Below are 16,186 nucleotides of genomic sequence, written 5' to 3'. Positions count from 1 at the left end.
TTGGCAATGAAGAATTCAGAAGTAGGTGTGAAAATTTGAATACTGTAGAAATGCACAGCAGCAGAAAGTTCTTTTACCAATGAGAGAGAAATCACAGCATAACTCACAAATGCTCGAAACAGTTTTAGCTAATTAACTGAATTGTAAATTGACAACTACTCTAAAGCTGGCAGTACATGCAAAAACATATGCTGGATGGTTGGGGTTACAGTCCTTATCAGTTAATTTATGGCAAGAATCCAAGTTTAGTAATGTGGGACCATTCCTTGCCTTCAGAAGCTATCATTATTCCAATTTTTGTAGAACATTTGGATGCCGTGCATACAGGGAGTAGAGTTTTTATTAAGGTAGAGGTTTCAGAAAAAAATCAAGAGAACTTTGAAGTATCGAAACAGGTAATCAGAAATGATTTTTAAGCCCCGGGACATGGCATATTATAAAAGGACAGAAGGAATGGTGGCGCTATGGAAAAGCAACAGGTACTGAAGGCAAAATGAGAATCTTATACCATAATAACCAAACTATTAAGAGTACATTCCATATGACTTACTGGCACTGAATACACGCTGATGGAATCTGAAGAGGGTGGAAACTGAAGATTGCACCAACTACTCAGTTCCATAAAAAGCATAGCAATAACCTGTTCAAAGACATTCAATGTTGGTGCTGCCAGGGCCACTGAGCTCCCTACCTGATTGCAGCTTTGGTTGAAACATTGCCAAAAGAGCTGAAGTGAGAGTGACTGCATTTGACCCAAGACAGCATTTGACTGAGTGTAGCATCAAGGATCCCTAGCAAAACTTGATTCAATGGGAAGCAAGGGAAAAATTTTCTACTCTTTCCAGTGACACCTAGCACAAAGGAAGATGATTGTGGATGTTGAACACCAATCGTCTCAATTTCAGGACAATATGCCAGGAGTTCCTCGGGATAATGTCCTAAGCCCAAACATCTGTGGCTCCTTCATCAATGAATTGCCTTCCATCATAAGGTCACAAATGTTCACCACCACTTTCGACTGAAGCAATCCATGTCCATATGCAGCAAGATGACATTTAGAATTAGGGTGATATTTGGCAAGTAACATTCAAGCCCCACAATATCGGTCAATAATCATCTCCCCTTGACATTAAATGGCATTACCATCACTAACTACTCCACCATCAATGCTCTGCAGATTAGCATTGACCAGAAACTAAATTGGACTAGCGATAATGCGACTACAAGACGAGAAGCTGGGAATTCCGTAGTGAGTGATTCACTTCCTGACTCCCCAAAGCCTATCCACCATGTATAAGGCACAAGTCAGAATTGTTATGGAATAATCTTCACTTGCCTGGATGAGGTAGTTCCAACTACACTCAAGGTGCTTGATACAATCCAGGAAAAACAACCCACTTGATTCGCACCCCAACTTTCACTTTAAACATTCATTCCCACGAACACATAATGGCATCAGTGTACAACATCCAGATAGATGTGGCAGCAATTCAACAAGGCTCCTTTGACAGCATCTTCTAAACACATAACCTCTACCACCTAGAAGGGCAAGGGCAGCAAACATGTAGGAACACTGCCATATGCAAGTTCATCTCAAAACCACACACTGTCCTGACTTGGAAGTATATCGCTGTGCCTTGGTCAAAGTCCCAGAATGCACATCCTACAAGTGCTGTGGGTGTACCTACATCATATGGACCACACCATTTCAGGAAGGCAGGTCACTACCACCATCTCCAGGTCAATAAATGCTGACTTTGTCAGGGACTTCCACATTCCATAAACTAACAGAAAACGATGTGGCCATTCAAGCTTAAGATAAAAGCCTGAATTTTCGCTTGAGACAGAATACAAAACGCATGGAGAATTGAATGAGGCCGGCCACTCGAGAAGCAGATCGAAAGTAGCCACAGGAGCTGTCAACTGCCAAGCGATGCTGGCTAAAATGTCTACCTTGGATTCCTGGTACTTTGTCCTTGTTTTTTTGAACATTATGCTTGCTTGATTTCATCTCTCCTCAACCCACGCATCACATGCAACTCATGCCCCTTCCCACCTCTTGGTCCCTTATGGACCCAATAACAACTGGGCCCTCCAGCCACCACCCCACCCCCCATCTCTTATAGTTATGCCAATTTATGTCCCTATCACTTTCTGCCCTCATACTCTAGATCCCACTTCATCTAATAGCCACCACAAGCAGACCTCAGGAACCATGGTGAGATGAGACAAAGCTCCTAACATCTAGTAGATATCATTATATAAAAAAAAATCACTTTTATTAATGAAAGACAACTTGATACATTTAAATACCATAATTCTTTATAAAAAAACATCTATATTAATTAATCTCTTTAATAATGAGTTGTCTATTAATTTGTTAATTTACAGCATTCCACTGTGATGATAGATGTGCAACATAGTCAAGCAGTTATCATACTATAATGATAGCACTTAAGGTTATGTCAACAAATAGATACTGAAACAGACATTGTTTTATTTTTAAAGGGCAGTTCATGTGAATAACTCCACAGGTCAACATTTCTACAGGCATTATCTATCCTTCATGAACATTTATATCTACTCTAAAAATTAGTAACTCACAATGTGGCTTAAAGGCCTAATCTAATGAAAGTGGTGTTTGTTTGAACTCAACACGGACATTGCTAACCTTTTCCTACACTTTCTGTCCCTTTCCCCTATTGCAAAAAATAGGATTAGATGGAAATAGGGGCTTCACGATCTATGTCCTGTCCAGCATTTTTAAGCTCCTTGGAGTTTCCATTACTTTGTGGAAATCTAGGACGGTCTTCTTTAACTTTCTTCTGTCCTTAGAAGGCAAACAACTTCACAACAGGCCACATGATAAAATCAGTAGCTGAAGTAAACAACTTGTTTAACTAAACAAAACAACTTTATTTAATGCAACACTTCAAATATTTGTTCTCTGGGTATGCTATGAATTCATCTTGCTGTCTATTAAGATCCTGGGACTGAGAGGAGTTTGAAACACAAATCAAAAATATATAAGCAACAGGTAAAAAAAGTTAAAAAAAAGTGTAATTAGCTGTTGATAGTTAGTAGGAGAAAGCGCCTAAGCTACTTAATAAGCAAACATGTAATTTTTCACATATTCTGGTCTGAAATGCTTTTGAAGGTTTACCTTGATTGTGTCATAGCACCCAAAATAAGAAGCTCGATATACAATGATGCCATTCACTGACACAACAAATCCCTGATAAAGTCCTCGAGGTCCATCCCGCTTTGCAATTTTCATGATGCAATCAGCAAGGCCTGTAAATGCCCGCTCCCCGGGGCCTATAGTTTAAAAGAACATGTTACATTGAAAGATATCTTAATTATAATAAAAATTTCTGTATATTTAGAAATAGACAATTGTGAAGAAACAAGCAAGACAAGTCGGTCCACCATGGTTGCACATCACAAATTATTACAATAATTGTGTTAGACTAGCACAGAGAGTTGTATTCCAATTTGAGTCAGGTTCTAAATCTCACTCCAGGACTTGAGCACATAATTTAGGCTGAAATTTCAGTGTAGTATCGTTACATTGTAACATTGATACAGATGCTATTTTTGCCAGATGAGATATTAACATGGGATGTTCATGGTAGGGCGTAGCTGGATAGGTTAGCATTTATTGCCCATCCTTGAAGGCAATTAAGAGTCAACCACGTTGCTGTGGATCTGGAGTCACATGTAGGTCAGACTGGGTAAGGACAAGATTCCCTTCCCTAAAAGACATTAAGTGAACCCAATGATTTTTTTTTTACAACCTACAACAATGGTTTCATGGTCATTAGACATCTAATTCCAGGTTTTTATTGAATTCAAATTTCACCATCTACAATGGTGGGATTCGAACCCAGATCTCCAGAGCATTACACTGAGTCTCCAGATTACTAATCAAGGGACAATACACCATTGCCTCCCCTGAGTTTATACGACTCGAGTATTTCTGCTCATCCCCAAATCCCAACCAAATTCTCATGGTGGTAGGGAGGTGCTCATTATCAAGAAGCTCTGTCCCCCTTTTCTCCTCCTCTACATCCCCATATCCTTCTGCTCCTATTTTCTCCACTTACTTTGATGGGATGGGGTGGATAATGTCCATGGAAAACTGGGCAAATCTGCTAATGGGTAAAATGGTAGAATACCAGCAAAAGAATATAAATGATATAAAAACCATTTATATCCCAGAGCTTGAATTGCAAACAAGGCAGCCATGGATAACTGAAGAGATAACATAGGCTGGATGTTGTCCAACCTGTCATGACAGGAACCATGATAGCCAGGCCCACTTAATCATGTGAGAGGCCATCTGTCACCTGGCAAAGGGAAAACATCACCTGATTAAGTTGGAGGGAAGGAGGTAAGGTTGTGCTGATGCAAGATTCCCAGCCACTGAATAAGGCTCATTAAAGAGGCAACTAACATTCATTATCTCTCAGCCCACTGCAATTTAGTGCTTCATGGATTCAATGGAGGCTGCATTGTTCTCCTGCACCCTCAGAGCACTGCCCAACAAAACCTACTGGGTTTGCCAGTGGCTTCCCAGGCTGGATTCCTCACTACAAAGCAATTGAGGGATTCAGCATTGGGAAGTGGAGTGACTAGTGAAAGCCACCCTGTCTTGCCTCCAAAACCCCTGCTGTGACCGCAGTACCATTTCACTCATCTTCGTCTGCCCCCCCCCCCCCCCCCCCCGCTCGCCCCAGATTCTTGGACCTTGGGTGGTTGCAGTGCTGCCAGTAGCCATCTTGCTGCCAAGAGCCGCTAGCCAATCAGAGGCTGGTAGTTCTTGGCCAGTGGGATCTCTGCAATTGGGAACTTCAGTTGCAGGGAAGGCCTGATGGTGGCCGATTAAGTGCTGACGAACTGACTGGTGTTTATTGCAGCTCTCAGCCAGCAGGGCAAGACTCCTCTGGCCCAACAAAATCCTGGCCCTTAAAATTAGAAGTAAAAGCATATAAAAATCCAAGCAGCAGAGGTCATGACAAATGCAAAAAACATCAAAAAGGGTGAGTAAACTGATTGTAAGAGCTACAAAATGGGAGCATGACAAGAAACATGAAAGAGATATCAAAAGCAACACTCAAAACAAAATCATGTTAAGATAAAGAGTGGTCAGGAACAATGTGGGGCCCCACGAAAACTGATAATAGTAACACCGTCAATGAAAATAAGGAAATAGCAGAAATACTGAATGAATATTTTGCATTATTTATAGTAGAAGAGATCAGTGTGGCAGACATACCAAGTAAACGAAGACTGAATCACAAACAGGAATATGTATTTAACATTGACAAAATAACTGGAATTTAAAAAAAGGCACTCAAGACTGACAAATCCCCATGACCAGACACTTTCTATATCAACATGTTCAAGGAACAAAGGTGAGAATAGTTCAAGTGCACCCCCTCCCCCAACTATAATCGTCGGATTTCCTTCAATTGAGGAAATGAATGAACATACAAATTAGGAGCAGGAATAGCCCACTCGGCCGATTATAACCTCAACTCTATATTCCCACCTACCTGTTAATTATTCACCCCTTCCCTCATCAAAAATCTATTGGACTCTGATGTAAAAATATTCACTTTGCTTCCACGGCCCTTTGAGGAAGAGAGTTCCAAAGACTCAAAACTCTTTAAAAAAAAATTCTCCTCATTATCTTAAATAAGGGACCCATTATTTTTAAACAACGACCTCCATTTCCACCCTGTCAAGATACCTCAGGATCAAAGATTTCAATCAAGTCCTTGTAAGACAATCCATTACCGTTCCTTGTATTAGTCTAGTAAACCTTCTCTGAACTGCTTTGAACACAGAGATGCAATTACATTCTTCCTTAAATAAGGAGATCAATATTGTGTATATTACACCAGATATGCTTTCACCACTGTCCTGTAGAACTGAAGGATAGCCTTCCTACTTTTATATTCAGTCTTCCTCACAATAAACAATAACATTTTATTAGCTTCCCTAATTACTTGTTGCACCTGCTTACTAGCCTTTTGTGATTCATGTACTAGGACACCCAAATCTCTCTCAATCTCAAAGCTTGGCAATGTATGCTTCTTTTTTATTCTCTCTGACAGAAATTTCACATTATACTCTATTTGAAAGGTCTTTGCCCACTCACCTTTTTTTAATTCATTCGTAGGACATGGGCATTGCTGGCTGGCCAGCATTTATTGCCCATCCCTAATTGCCCTTGAGAAGATGATGGTGAGCTGCTTTCTGGAATTGCTGCAGTCCATATTCTGTGGGTTCTCCCACAATGCCACTAAGGAGAGAATTCCAGGATTTTGACCCACTGACTGCACAGGAATGGGTGACATATTCCCAAGTCAGGATGGTGAGTAGCTTGGTGGGGAACTTGCAGGTGGTGGTGTTCCCATATATCTACTGCCCTTGTCCTTCTAGGTGAAAATGGTCATGGGTTTGGAAGGCGCTGTCTAAAAGTCTTTGGTGAATTGCTGCAGTGCATTTTATAGATACTACTACTGAGCGTCAGGGGTGGACGGATTGAATGGTGCCAGTCAAGCAGACTGCTTTGTCCTGGATGGTGTCAAGCTTATTGGAGCTGCACCCATCCAGGCAAATGGGGAGTAATCCTGACTTGCACCTTGTAGATGGTGGACAAGCTTTGGGGAGTCAGGAAGTGAGTTACTCACCGCTGTATTCCTAGCCTCTGACCTGCTCTTGTAACCACTGTGTTTATGTGGTGAGTCCAGTTGAGTTTCTAGTCAATGGTAACCCCATGGATGTTAACAGTGGGGTATTCAGTGATGGTTACACCACTGAACGTCAAGGGGCAATGATTAAAGTGTTTCTTATTAGTGATAGTCATTGCCTGGCATTTGTGTGGTGCGAATGTTACTTGCCATTTGTCAGCCCAAGCCTGGATATTGTCCAGATCTTGTTGCATTTGAACATGCACTGTTTCAGTATTTGAGGAATTGCGAATGGTGCTGAACATTGTGCAATCATTGGCGAACATTCCCACTTTTGACCTTATGACAGAGGTAATTTTCAGGAAAACCTGAAAATTGCTGGGCCCAGAATACTAACCTGAGGGACTTCTGCAAGATGTCCTGGAGCTGAGATGACTGACCCTCCACAACCACAACCACCTTCCTATGTATCAGGTATGATTCCAACCAGCGGAGAGTTTGCCCCCGATACCCTTTGATTCCAGTTTGATTCACTAAGGCTCCATGAAGCCACATTTGGTCAAATATCGCCTTCACGTCGAGGACTGTCACTCACCTCTGGAATTCAGCTCTTTTGTCCATGTTTGAACGAAGGCTGTAATGAGGTCAGGAGCTGAGTGACCCTGGTGAAACCCAAACTGGGCATTACTGAGCAGATTTTTGCTGAGCAGGTGCTGCTTGATGGCACTGTTGATGACTCCTTCCATCACTTTACTGATGATCGAGAGTAGACTGATTGGGTGGTAATTGGCCGGGTTCGATTTGTCCTACCTTCTGTGTACAGGACATACCCGAGCAATTTTCCACATTGTTGAGTAGATGCCAGTGTACTGTACTGGAAGAACTTGGCTAGGGGAGCGGCAAGTTCTGGAGCACAAGTCTTCAGTACTATTGCCGGAATGTTATCAGGGCCCATTACCTTTGCAGTATTCAGTGCCTCCAACTGTTTCTTGATATCATGTAGAGTGAATCGAATTGGCTGGAGATTGGCATCCAAGAAGCTGGGGACCACTGGAGAGGCCATGATGGATCATCTACTCGGCACTTCTGGCCTAAGATTGCAGCGAATATTTTAGCCTTGTCTTTTGCACTGAGGTGTTGGGCTACTCCATCATTCAGGATAGGGATATTTATGGAGCCGCTTCCTCCAGTGAGTTGTTTAATTGTCCATTACCATTCCCGACTGGATGAGGAAGGACTGCAGAGCTTAGATCTGACCCATTGGTTGTGGGATTACTTAGCTCTATCACTTGCTGTTTTTACCACTTGGCATGCAAGTAGTCCTGTTTGATAGCTTCACCAGGTTGACACCTTATTTTTAGGTATGCCTGATGCTGCTCCTTGAATGCCCTCCTACACTCTCCATTGAATCAGGGTTAATCCCCTAACTTGATGGTAATGGTTAAGTGGGGGATATGGTGGGCCATGAGGTTGCAGACTGTACTGGAGTACAGTTTCACTGCTGCTGATGGCCCACAGCGCCTCATGGATGCCCAGTCGAGTTACTAGAACGGTTTGAAGTCTGTCCCACTTAGCACAGTGGGGGTGCTGGGGGTAAAACCCCAGCTTCTGTCGCGATACTACGGGCTTCCTATGGAAACTCAGCACACATGGAGCGGTTGAACCAGGGACACTCCTCGTCACAATGGATGTCTCGGCACTCTACACCAACATCCCCCACGACGATGGCATTGCTGCAACTGCCTCGGTACTCAACGCTGACAACTGCCAGTTTCCAGATGCAACTTTACAACTCATCCACTTTATCCTGGACCACAATGTCTTCACCTTCAACAAACAGTTTTTCATCCACACACATGGAACAGCCATGGGGACCAAATTCGCACCTCAACATGCCAACATCTTCATGCACAGGTTCGAACAAGACTTCCTCACCGCACAGGACCTTCAACCAATGCTATATACTAGATACATCAATGACATTTTCTTCCTATGGACTCATGGTGAACAATCACTGAAACAACTATATGATAATATCAACAAGTTCCACCCCACCAGCAGACTCACCATGGACTATTCTCCAGAATCGGTTGCATTCTTGGACACACGCATCCCCATCAAGGACGGTCACCTCAGCACCTCACTGTACCGCAAGCCCACAGACAACCTCACAATGCTCCACTTCTCCAGCTTTCACCCTAAACACATTAACGAAGCCATCCCTTATGGACAAGCCTCCGTATACACAGGATCTGCTCAGATGAGGATCATGACAGACACCTCCCGACGCTGAAAGATACCCTCATAAGAACAGGATATAGCGCTCGACTCATCAATCAATAGTTCCGATGCGCCACAGCAAAAAACCGCACTGACCTCCTCACCAGACAAACACGGGACACAGTGGACAGAGTACCCTTCGTCGTCCAGTACTTCCCCGGAGTGGAGAAGCTATGACATCTTCTCCGGAGTCTTCAACATATCATTGATGAAGACGAACATCTCGCCAGGGCCATCCCCACACCCCCACTTCTTGCCTTCAGACAATCGCACAACCTCAAACAGACCATTGTTCGCAGCAAACTACCCAGTCTTCAGGAGAATAGTGACCACAACACCACAAAACCCTGCCACAGCAACCTCTACAAGACATGCTGGATCATCGATACGGATGACATCATCACACGTGAGAATACCATCCGCCAGGTACACGGTACATACTCTTGCAACTCAGCCAATGTTGTCTACCCAATACGCTGCAGGAAAGGATGTCCCAAAGCATGGTACATTGGGGAGACCACGCAGACGCTACGACAACGGATGAATGAACATCGCTTGACAATCACCAGGCAAGACTGTTCCATTCCTGTTGGCGAACACTTCAGTGGTCACAGGCATTCGGCCTCTGACCTTCGGGTAAGCATTCTCCAAGGCAGCCTTCACGACACACGGCAGTGCAGAATCGCTGAGCAGAGACTGACAGCCAAATTCCGCACACATGGGGACGGTGTCAACAGGGATCTTGAGTTCATGTCGCACTATCTGTTACCCCCGCGACTTGCCTGGGTTTGCTAAATCTCACTTACTGTATTGTCTGGAGACAATACACATCTCTTTAACCTGGGCTTAATGCTCCTTCCACTCACATTGTTGGCCACTTTAAGACTTGAATAGCAGGTTAGGTGTAAAGACTCGCATTCTAATCAGTAATCTGTGAACTGTCTGTGCTGTTATACGCTCTGTCTGAGGCCAGAACTCTCCTTTCACCTGACGAAGGGGCAAACCCCGAAAGCTTGCGAGTTTACTATCAAATAAATCGGATGGACTTAAACCTGGTGTTGTCAGACTTCTTACTGCACTTAGCACGGTGACAGTGCCACACAATGCGATGAAGGTTATTCTCAATGTGGAGGCAGGACCATGAGGGTTGTGTGCTGGTCACTCTTGCTGATACTGTCATGGACTGATGCATCTGCAGCTGGCAGATTGGTAAGGATGAAGTCAAGTATGTTTATTCCCTCTTGTTGGTTCCTTCGTCTCCTTTTGTGGACACAGTCTAGCAGTTATATCCTTTAGGACCTGACCAGCTCGATCAGTAGTGCTGCTGCCAAGCTACTCTTGACAGTGGCCACTGAAATCTCCCATTCAGAGTACGTTTTGCGCCCTTGCCATCCTCAGTGTTTCCTCCAAATGTTGTTCAACATGGAGGGATACTGATTCATCAACTTAATAGAATTGAGAGTTATAGGTAAGCCTAGTAGGTATGGATATCATCTGCGCAACTTGTGGGCCGAAGGGCCTGTTTGTGCTGTAGTTTTTCTATGTTCTAACTGAAGAAGGACAGTATGTGGTAACCAACAAGAGGTTTCCTTGCCCATGTTTATCCTGAAGCCATGAGACTTCATGGGGTATGGAGTCGATGTTAAGGATTCCCAAGGCAACTCTCTCCTGACTGTATACCACTGTGCCACCACTTCCGCTGGGTCTGTCCTGCTGGTGGGACAGGACATATACAGGGATGGCAATGGTGGTGTCTGGAGTGTTATCTATAAGGTATGATTCCATGAGTATGACCATGTCAGGCTGTTACTTGACTAGTTGATGAGACAGCTCTCCCAATTTTGGCACTAGCCCCCGGATGTTAGTAAGGAGGACCCTGCAGGTGGACGAGGCTGTTTGTTTTGCCATTATCTTTTCCAGTGCCTAGGTCGATACCAGGTGGTCCTTCAGGTTTCATTTCTTTATTGAGACTTTGTAGTGACTGAGACAACTGAGTGGTTTGCTAGGCCATTTTGGAGGGCAGTTGAGTCAACCACATTGCTATGGTTCTGGAGTCACATGTAGGCTAGACCAGATAAGGACAGCAGATTTCCTTCCCTAAAGAACATTAATAAACCAGATGGGTTTTCTAACAATTGACAATGGTTCAGTCATGGTCATCAGTAGACTCTTAATTCCAGATTTACTTTTATTGAATTCAAATTCCACCATCTGCCATGGCAAAATTTAACCCATGACCCTAGAACATTATCTGGGTTTCTGGATTAACTGTCGAGCAATAATACCTCTTGACCATCGCCTCCCCTCTGTAGCCTCCTTACATCCTCTTCACATTTCCTGCCTATTTTTAAGTCATTTGCAAATTTAGCAACCATACCTTTGATCCCTTCGTCCAAGTCATTTATATAAATTAGAAAATATTGAGACCCCAGCTCTGATCCTTGTGGTATGCCACTTGTTACACCCTGCCAACCAGAAAAAGACCCATTTATGTCAATCTTCAATCCATGCCAATATGATATCCCTTACATCATGAACATTAATTTTCCGCAATAACCTTTGATGTGACACCTCATTAAATGTCTTCTGGAAATCTAAGTACAATATATCCAGCACTGTGTGTTTGTGTGTGTATGAGTGTGTATTGGGGGAGGGGGTGTTCCTGTGTTGCCTATTTGATCTTTGTATTTCCGGCTGCCATGCCTCCAGGTTTTCTCTGCATGGGGAGTGCTGGATGTTCTAGAGAGTAAATCAAGCAGTACAGCCTGCAAGCTGCATGCAGGTTTTCTTGTCTCAGCCAGCACTCTGTGCAATGTGATGATACTGTGCTATTTTGATATATTTTATGTTTAAGGTGGGACTGCTTTAAAAGGCAGTGCTTGTTACAAGAGTTGATTTGTGTGGAAAAACATGCAGCAAATGTTGAGAATCCAAAGATTTTAGGTAGGAATGTGTTACTTTGTTAATGGGCCTTTAGACAAGGTATGCAGAGTCATAAGAGTTTTGGTTAGGTTGATTGACAGAGTCATGTGGTTAATGGGAGGAGCTAAGTTTGCAGAAAAGAACTATTTCACTTTAAAATAAGGAGCAGTTGCCGTCAGGAGCTGATGGAAGAAAGATGGGTCAATCTGTTTCTCCCTCTCCAGGGACTCAGAGGTGTAAGACTGTTAACCTAAATCAAAACACGTATGCCTATACTTTGCTATAAGAGAAATACTGATTGATTGGAATTAATTGTGATAGTTTGATAGTTAAACGTGACAAGATATAATTCTTAAATATTGTTCAATTGTCAAAAGTTAATTCATTTGTTATAATTAAATTGTGTTGTTAGTTTTGTTTTGATAAAAGCTCCCAAGTTTGTCTGTAGAATCGCACATGGAGTGAAACATCCTATCCTTACATTAATAACAAAATGGAAAATTATTCTGATCTAGTCTGGTTTCATAATATATCTTGGGGTTTCTGATCTGGTACAGGACCTGGGGGCTATTTTCTGGGATTAAAAGACAGTGGGTGTTTAGGACCTTGTGTTTCCTTTTTTGGGTGTTGCATTTGTTTAGTTTAGTAGAGAGTGCATTGTGGAAAACTGGATCTTTCAATGGCTAAAGATTTCCTGGGTATGAAAGAGATCATTTTTAAAGGTGATTAAAACAAAGCTTTTGGATTTGGCAAACAAGCTGACATTATTTGAAAGGGTGAGGAAGGGCAAGATAATTTCAGTGATCGCTTAGCGTTTAAATTTGCCAGAAACACAGTTCGAATCATTGGAATTGGCTACAATTCAATTAAGAATGTAACAGTTCTAAGTAGAAACAGAATTGAATTGGTTGCAGCAAGAAAAAGAATCAAGAGTTTGAACAGGAAAAAGAAATGAGGCAGCTTGAATTAGAAGCAAAAGAAAGAGAGACAGTTGCAACAGAGAAAAAGAGGGAATTAGAACTTCAGGAACTGAAAAGAAAACTTCAACTGGAAATGGTAGAAGGGCAAAAGGATAAAACTACGAGTGTAGAAGTAAAAATGGGATATGAATTAAAATTGATCGATTTAAATCAAGGTTTGGTTTATGACATCAATTTCAATCTATGAAGGATAGAAACTGGGGGAGAGAGAAACCTTTCAAAGCAAAGGAGATCTCATTGGAGATGGTAACGATAGTTTACCGCTGGTTACAAAGGAAACATATGAAGGTGGAAGAGAAACAAGAAACCTTAGATGTTTACAGTGTAATAAAGTTGGATGCACAAAGTCGCAGTGTTGGTGGCTTAAGAAAAGCACTGAACATAAGAAATAGGAACAGGAGTAGGCCACCTAGCCCCTCGAGCCTGCCCTGCCATTCAATAAGATCATGGCTGATCTGAACTGGATCAGTTCCATTTCCTGTTTTCTCCCCATAACCCTTAATTCCCTTGTCTATCAGAAATCTATCTACCCGTGACTTAAATATATTTAACGAGGTATCCTCCACCACTTCAATGGGCAGAGAATTTCAGAGATTCACCACCCTTTGAGTGAAGAAGTTCCTCCTCAACTCCATTCTAAACTCCCCCCCACCTTATTTTGAAGCTGTGCCATCTAGTTCTGTTTTCCTTTCTAAGCCAAAAGAATTTCTCTACCTCTACCCTATCTAGCCCCTTCATTATCTTGTAAGTCTCTATAAGATCCCCCCTCAGCCTTCTAAACTCCAACGAGTACAGGCCTATTCTACTCAATCTCTCCTCATGAGCTAACCCCCTCACCTCCAGTATCAGCCTGGTGAACCTTCTCTGTACTCTCTCCAAGGCCAATATAGCAGTACACAAATAAGGGGACCAAAACTGCACACAGTACTCCAGTTGCGGCCTCACCAGTGCCTTGTACAGTTACAGCAAGACCTCCCTGCTTTTATATTCTATCCCCCGTGCGATAAAGGCCAAATTCCATTCGCCTTCTTGATCACCTGCTGCACCTGCAGACTGAGTTTTTGCGATTCGTGCACAAGGACCCCCAGGTCCCTCTGCGCAGTAGCACGCTGCAGCTTTTTTACCCTTTAAATAATATTCCCTCTTACTATTATTTCTACCAAAGTGGATAACCTCACATTTGCTAATGTTATACTCCATCTGCCAGATCCTCGCCCACTCACTCAGCCTATCCAGATCTCTCTGCAGACTTTCCGCGTCCTCCATGCAATTCGCTTTTCCACTCACCTTCGTGTCATCAGCAAATTTTGTTAACCTACACTCAGCCCCCTCCTCCAGGTTGTCTATGTATATGGTAAACAGTTGAGCCCCAGCACCGATCCCTGCAGCACTCGACTAGTCACCAACTTCCAACCAGAAAAAGCATCCACTGATTCCAACTTTCTGCTTCCTATTAGATAACCAATCCTCAATCCACGCTAACACTTTACCCCCAATTCTGTGTACCCTAACCTTCTGCAGTAACCTTTTGTGAGGCACCTTATCGAATGCCTTCTGGAAATCTAAAAACACCACATCCACCAGTTCCCCTCTGTCTACTGCACTAGTCACATCTTCATAAAAATCCAGTAAATTTGTTAAACACGACTTCCCCTTCACAAATCCGTGCTGCGTCTGCTTGATCAAACCGTTCTTTTCTAGGAAAGACACTGGGAAGACAGATGTGGTAAAACAGGATAAACTCATGGGGTCTGTTAAAGGGACAAAGTAAACCATGGTTGAAATTAAAGATGCACCAAAGCATATATAGCTTGTTCAAAGACTGACTGATAAGCAAGTACCAGATTTCTTTAAAAATTTGTGTGGGTAAGGTTTACTCAAGTGTACCGAGTGGAGTAGGTAAAGAGGTTAAGATCTTAAGGGTGAGAGATGAGAAGATAGTTCGGAAGGAGTACTGCCTGAAAAGGTGGTAATGTTGGGATTATTGGTGAAATAGTCGTGTTCCATTATGTAAGGCAAGGTTGGAGAGTCTGGTGAAAAGTGAAATGGTGGTAAGAATAACAGAGAAATGATCTTTTTCAGGGATACTGTTTATCCTGGGTAACAATGTAGCTAGATCACAGGTGAGAGTGATGCCTACTGCAGTTGCAAAGCCAGTGGAAAAATCAAACAACTGAAGTGTTACAGGAAGCATATCCTGGGATGTTGCCCAACTGTATGGTAACAAGATTACAAAGCCACATATTGAAATAGGAGAAGTCAAAGACTAAATAAAAGGAGGTTGAAGTTCAGTTATCAAAAACAATCTTTGACCAGGTGACTGAGAAAGAACAAGAACAGATCGAGGACGAAGCTGATAGCCTTAGTTCAGGAAAGTCGTTATTCAGGCAGAATAACAACAAAGACATAACGATAAAGCAGCTGTTTCAGAAAGCATACACAGAAGAATCTGAATGTATACCAGAGTGTTACTATATTTAAAATATCATAGAGGAAGTGGAAAGTGTCACACATTCAGGCAGATGAAAGTTGTATTACAACTGAGTTATAGAAAGGCGTTGTTTAGTGGTGGTGGTGGTGGTGGTACGCATGGGGTTCCGGCAGAAGTCCATTTAGAACCAAGAAAACCATTTTTATTGGTCTGGACTGCATAAGAATGTTGTAGAATTTTGTTGGACATGTCAGGTAATAAAGAAACCTCAAGTGGTAATCTAATCAGCACCCTTAATACTCCGTCTTTTGAGGAACCTTTTACAGGGGTCCTAATTAATTATGTGGGACCACGCCCTAAAACTAAAAATGGGAATCAATATTTGTTGACCATTATGGATGTGCCTACTAGATTTCCAGAGGCCATTCCATCACATAATATTACAGCTAAAAGAATTATAGAGTTACTTAAAATTTTTTGGATATGGGCTACCCATAGAAATATAACCAGATCAAGGGTCAAATTTTACATCAAAGTTACTCAGAGAAGTAATGGATAGCTCAGGAGTAAAGCAATTTAAATGAACAATGTGCCATTCAGAATTGCAGAGGGTGTTAGTGTTAGAGTGATTCAGAAAACCCTGGGATTTAAAAAAATAGTAAGATTACTAAATGGAGGAAATTAGAAAAAGGGCCATAATGTGCCTTATACTTACTTTATACAAAGTTATTACTTGCATAGATACTCACATACCTACTGCTATGGAAATCAAACATATATTTTAGATTTAAATAAATATTTTTGAATGTATTGTACACCTTGGCCAAAATGCAAACTACCCTGAAACATGACGGGAAAAGGCCACATTCTTT

At 42.3% G+C, this 16,186-nt stretch overlaps 1 protein-coding gene across 1 annotated transcript in view; it reads right to left on the bottom strand.

Annotated features, from left to right (window-relative positions):
* LOC145350608 (ADP/ATP translocase 4-like) overlaps positions 1-16,186 on the bottom strand; it is a 108,435-nt gene that overhangs the window by 30,402 nt on the left and 61,847 nt on the right. Inside the window, exon 4 of the mRNA XM_080199816.1 lies at positions 3,164-3,318. Coding sequence (XP_080055942.1) covers positions 3,164-3,318 — 155 coding nt within the window. The remainder of the gene's footprint in view (positions 1-3,163; positions 3,319-16,186) is intronic.

Source organism: Carcharhinus amblyrhynchos, chromosome 1 (assembly GCF_965287045.1).
Source record: "Carcharhinus amblyrhynchos chromosome 1, sCarAmb.v2.hapA, whole genome shotgun sequence".
Classification (NCBI taxonomy): Eukaryota; Metazoa; Chordata; class Chondrichthyes; order Carcharhiniformes; family Carcharhinidae; genus Carcharhinus; species Carcharhinus amblyrhynchos.
Note: the sequence above shows the minus strand (reverse complement) of the source record. Positions and strands in the feature narration are given on the sequence as shown.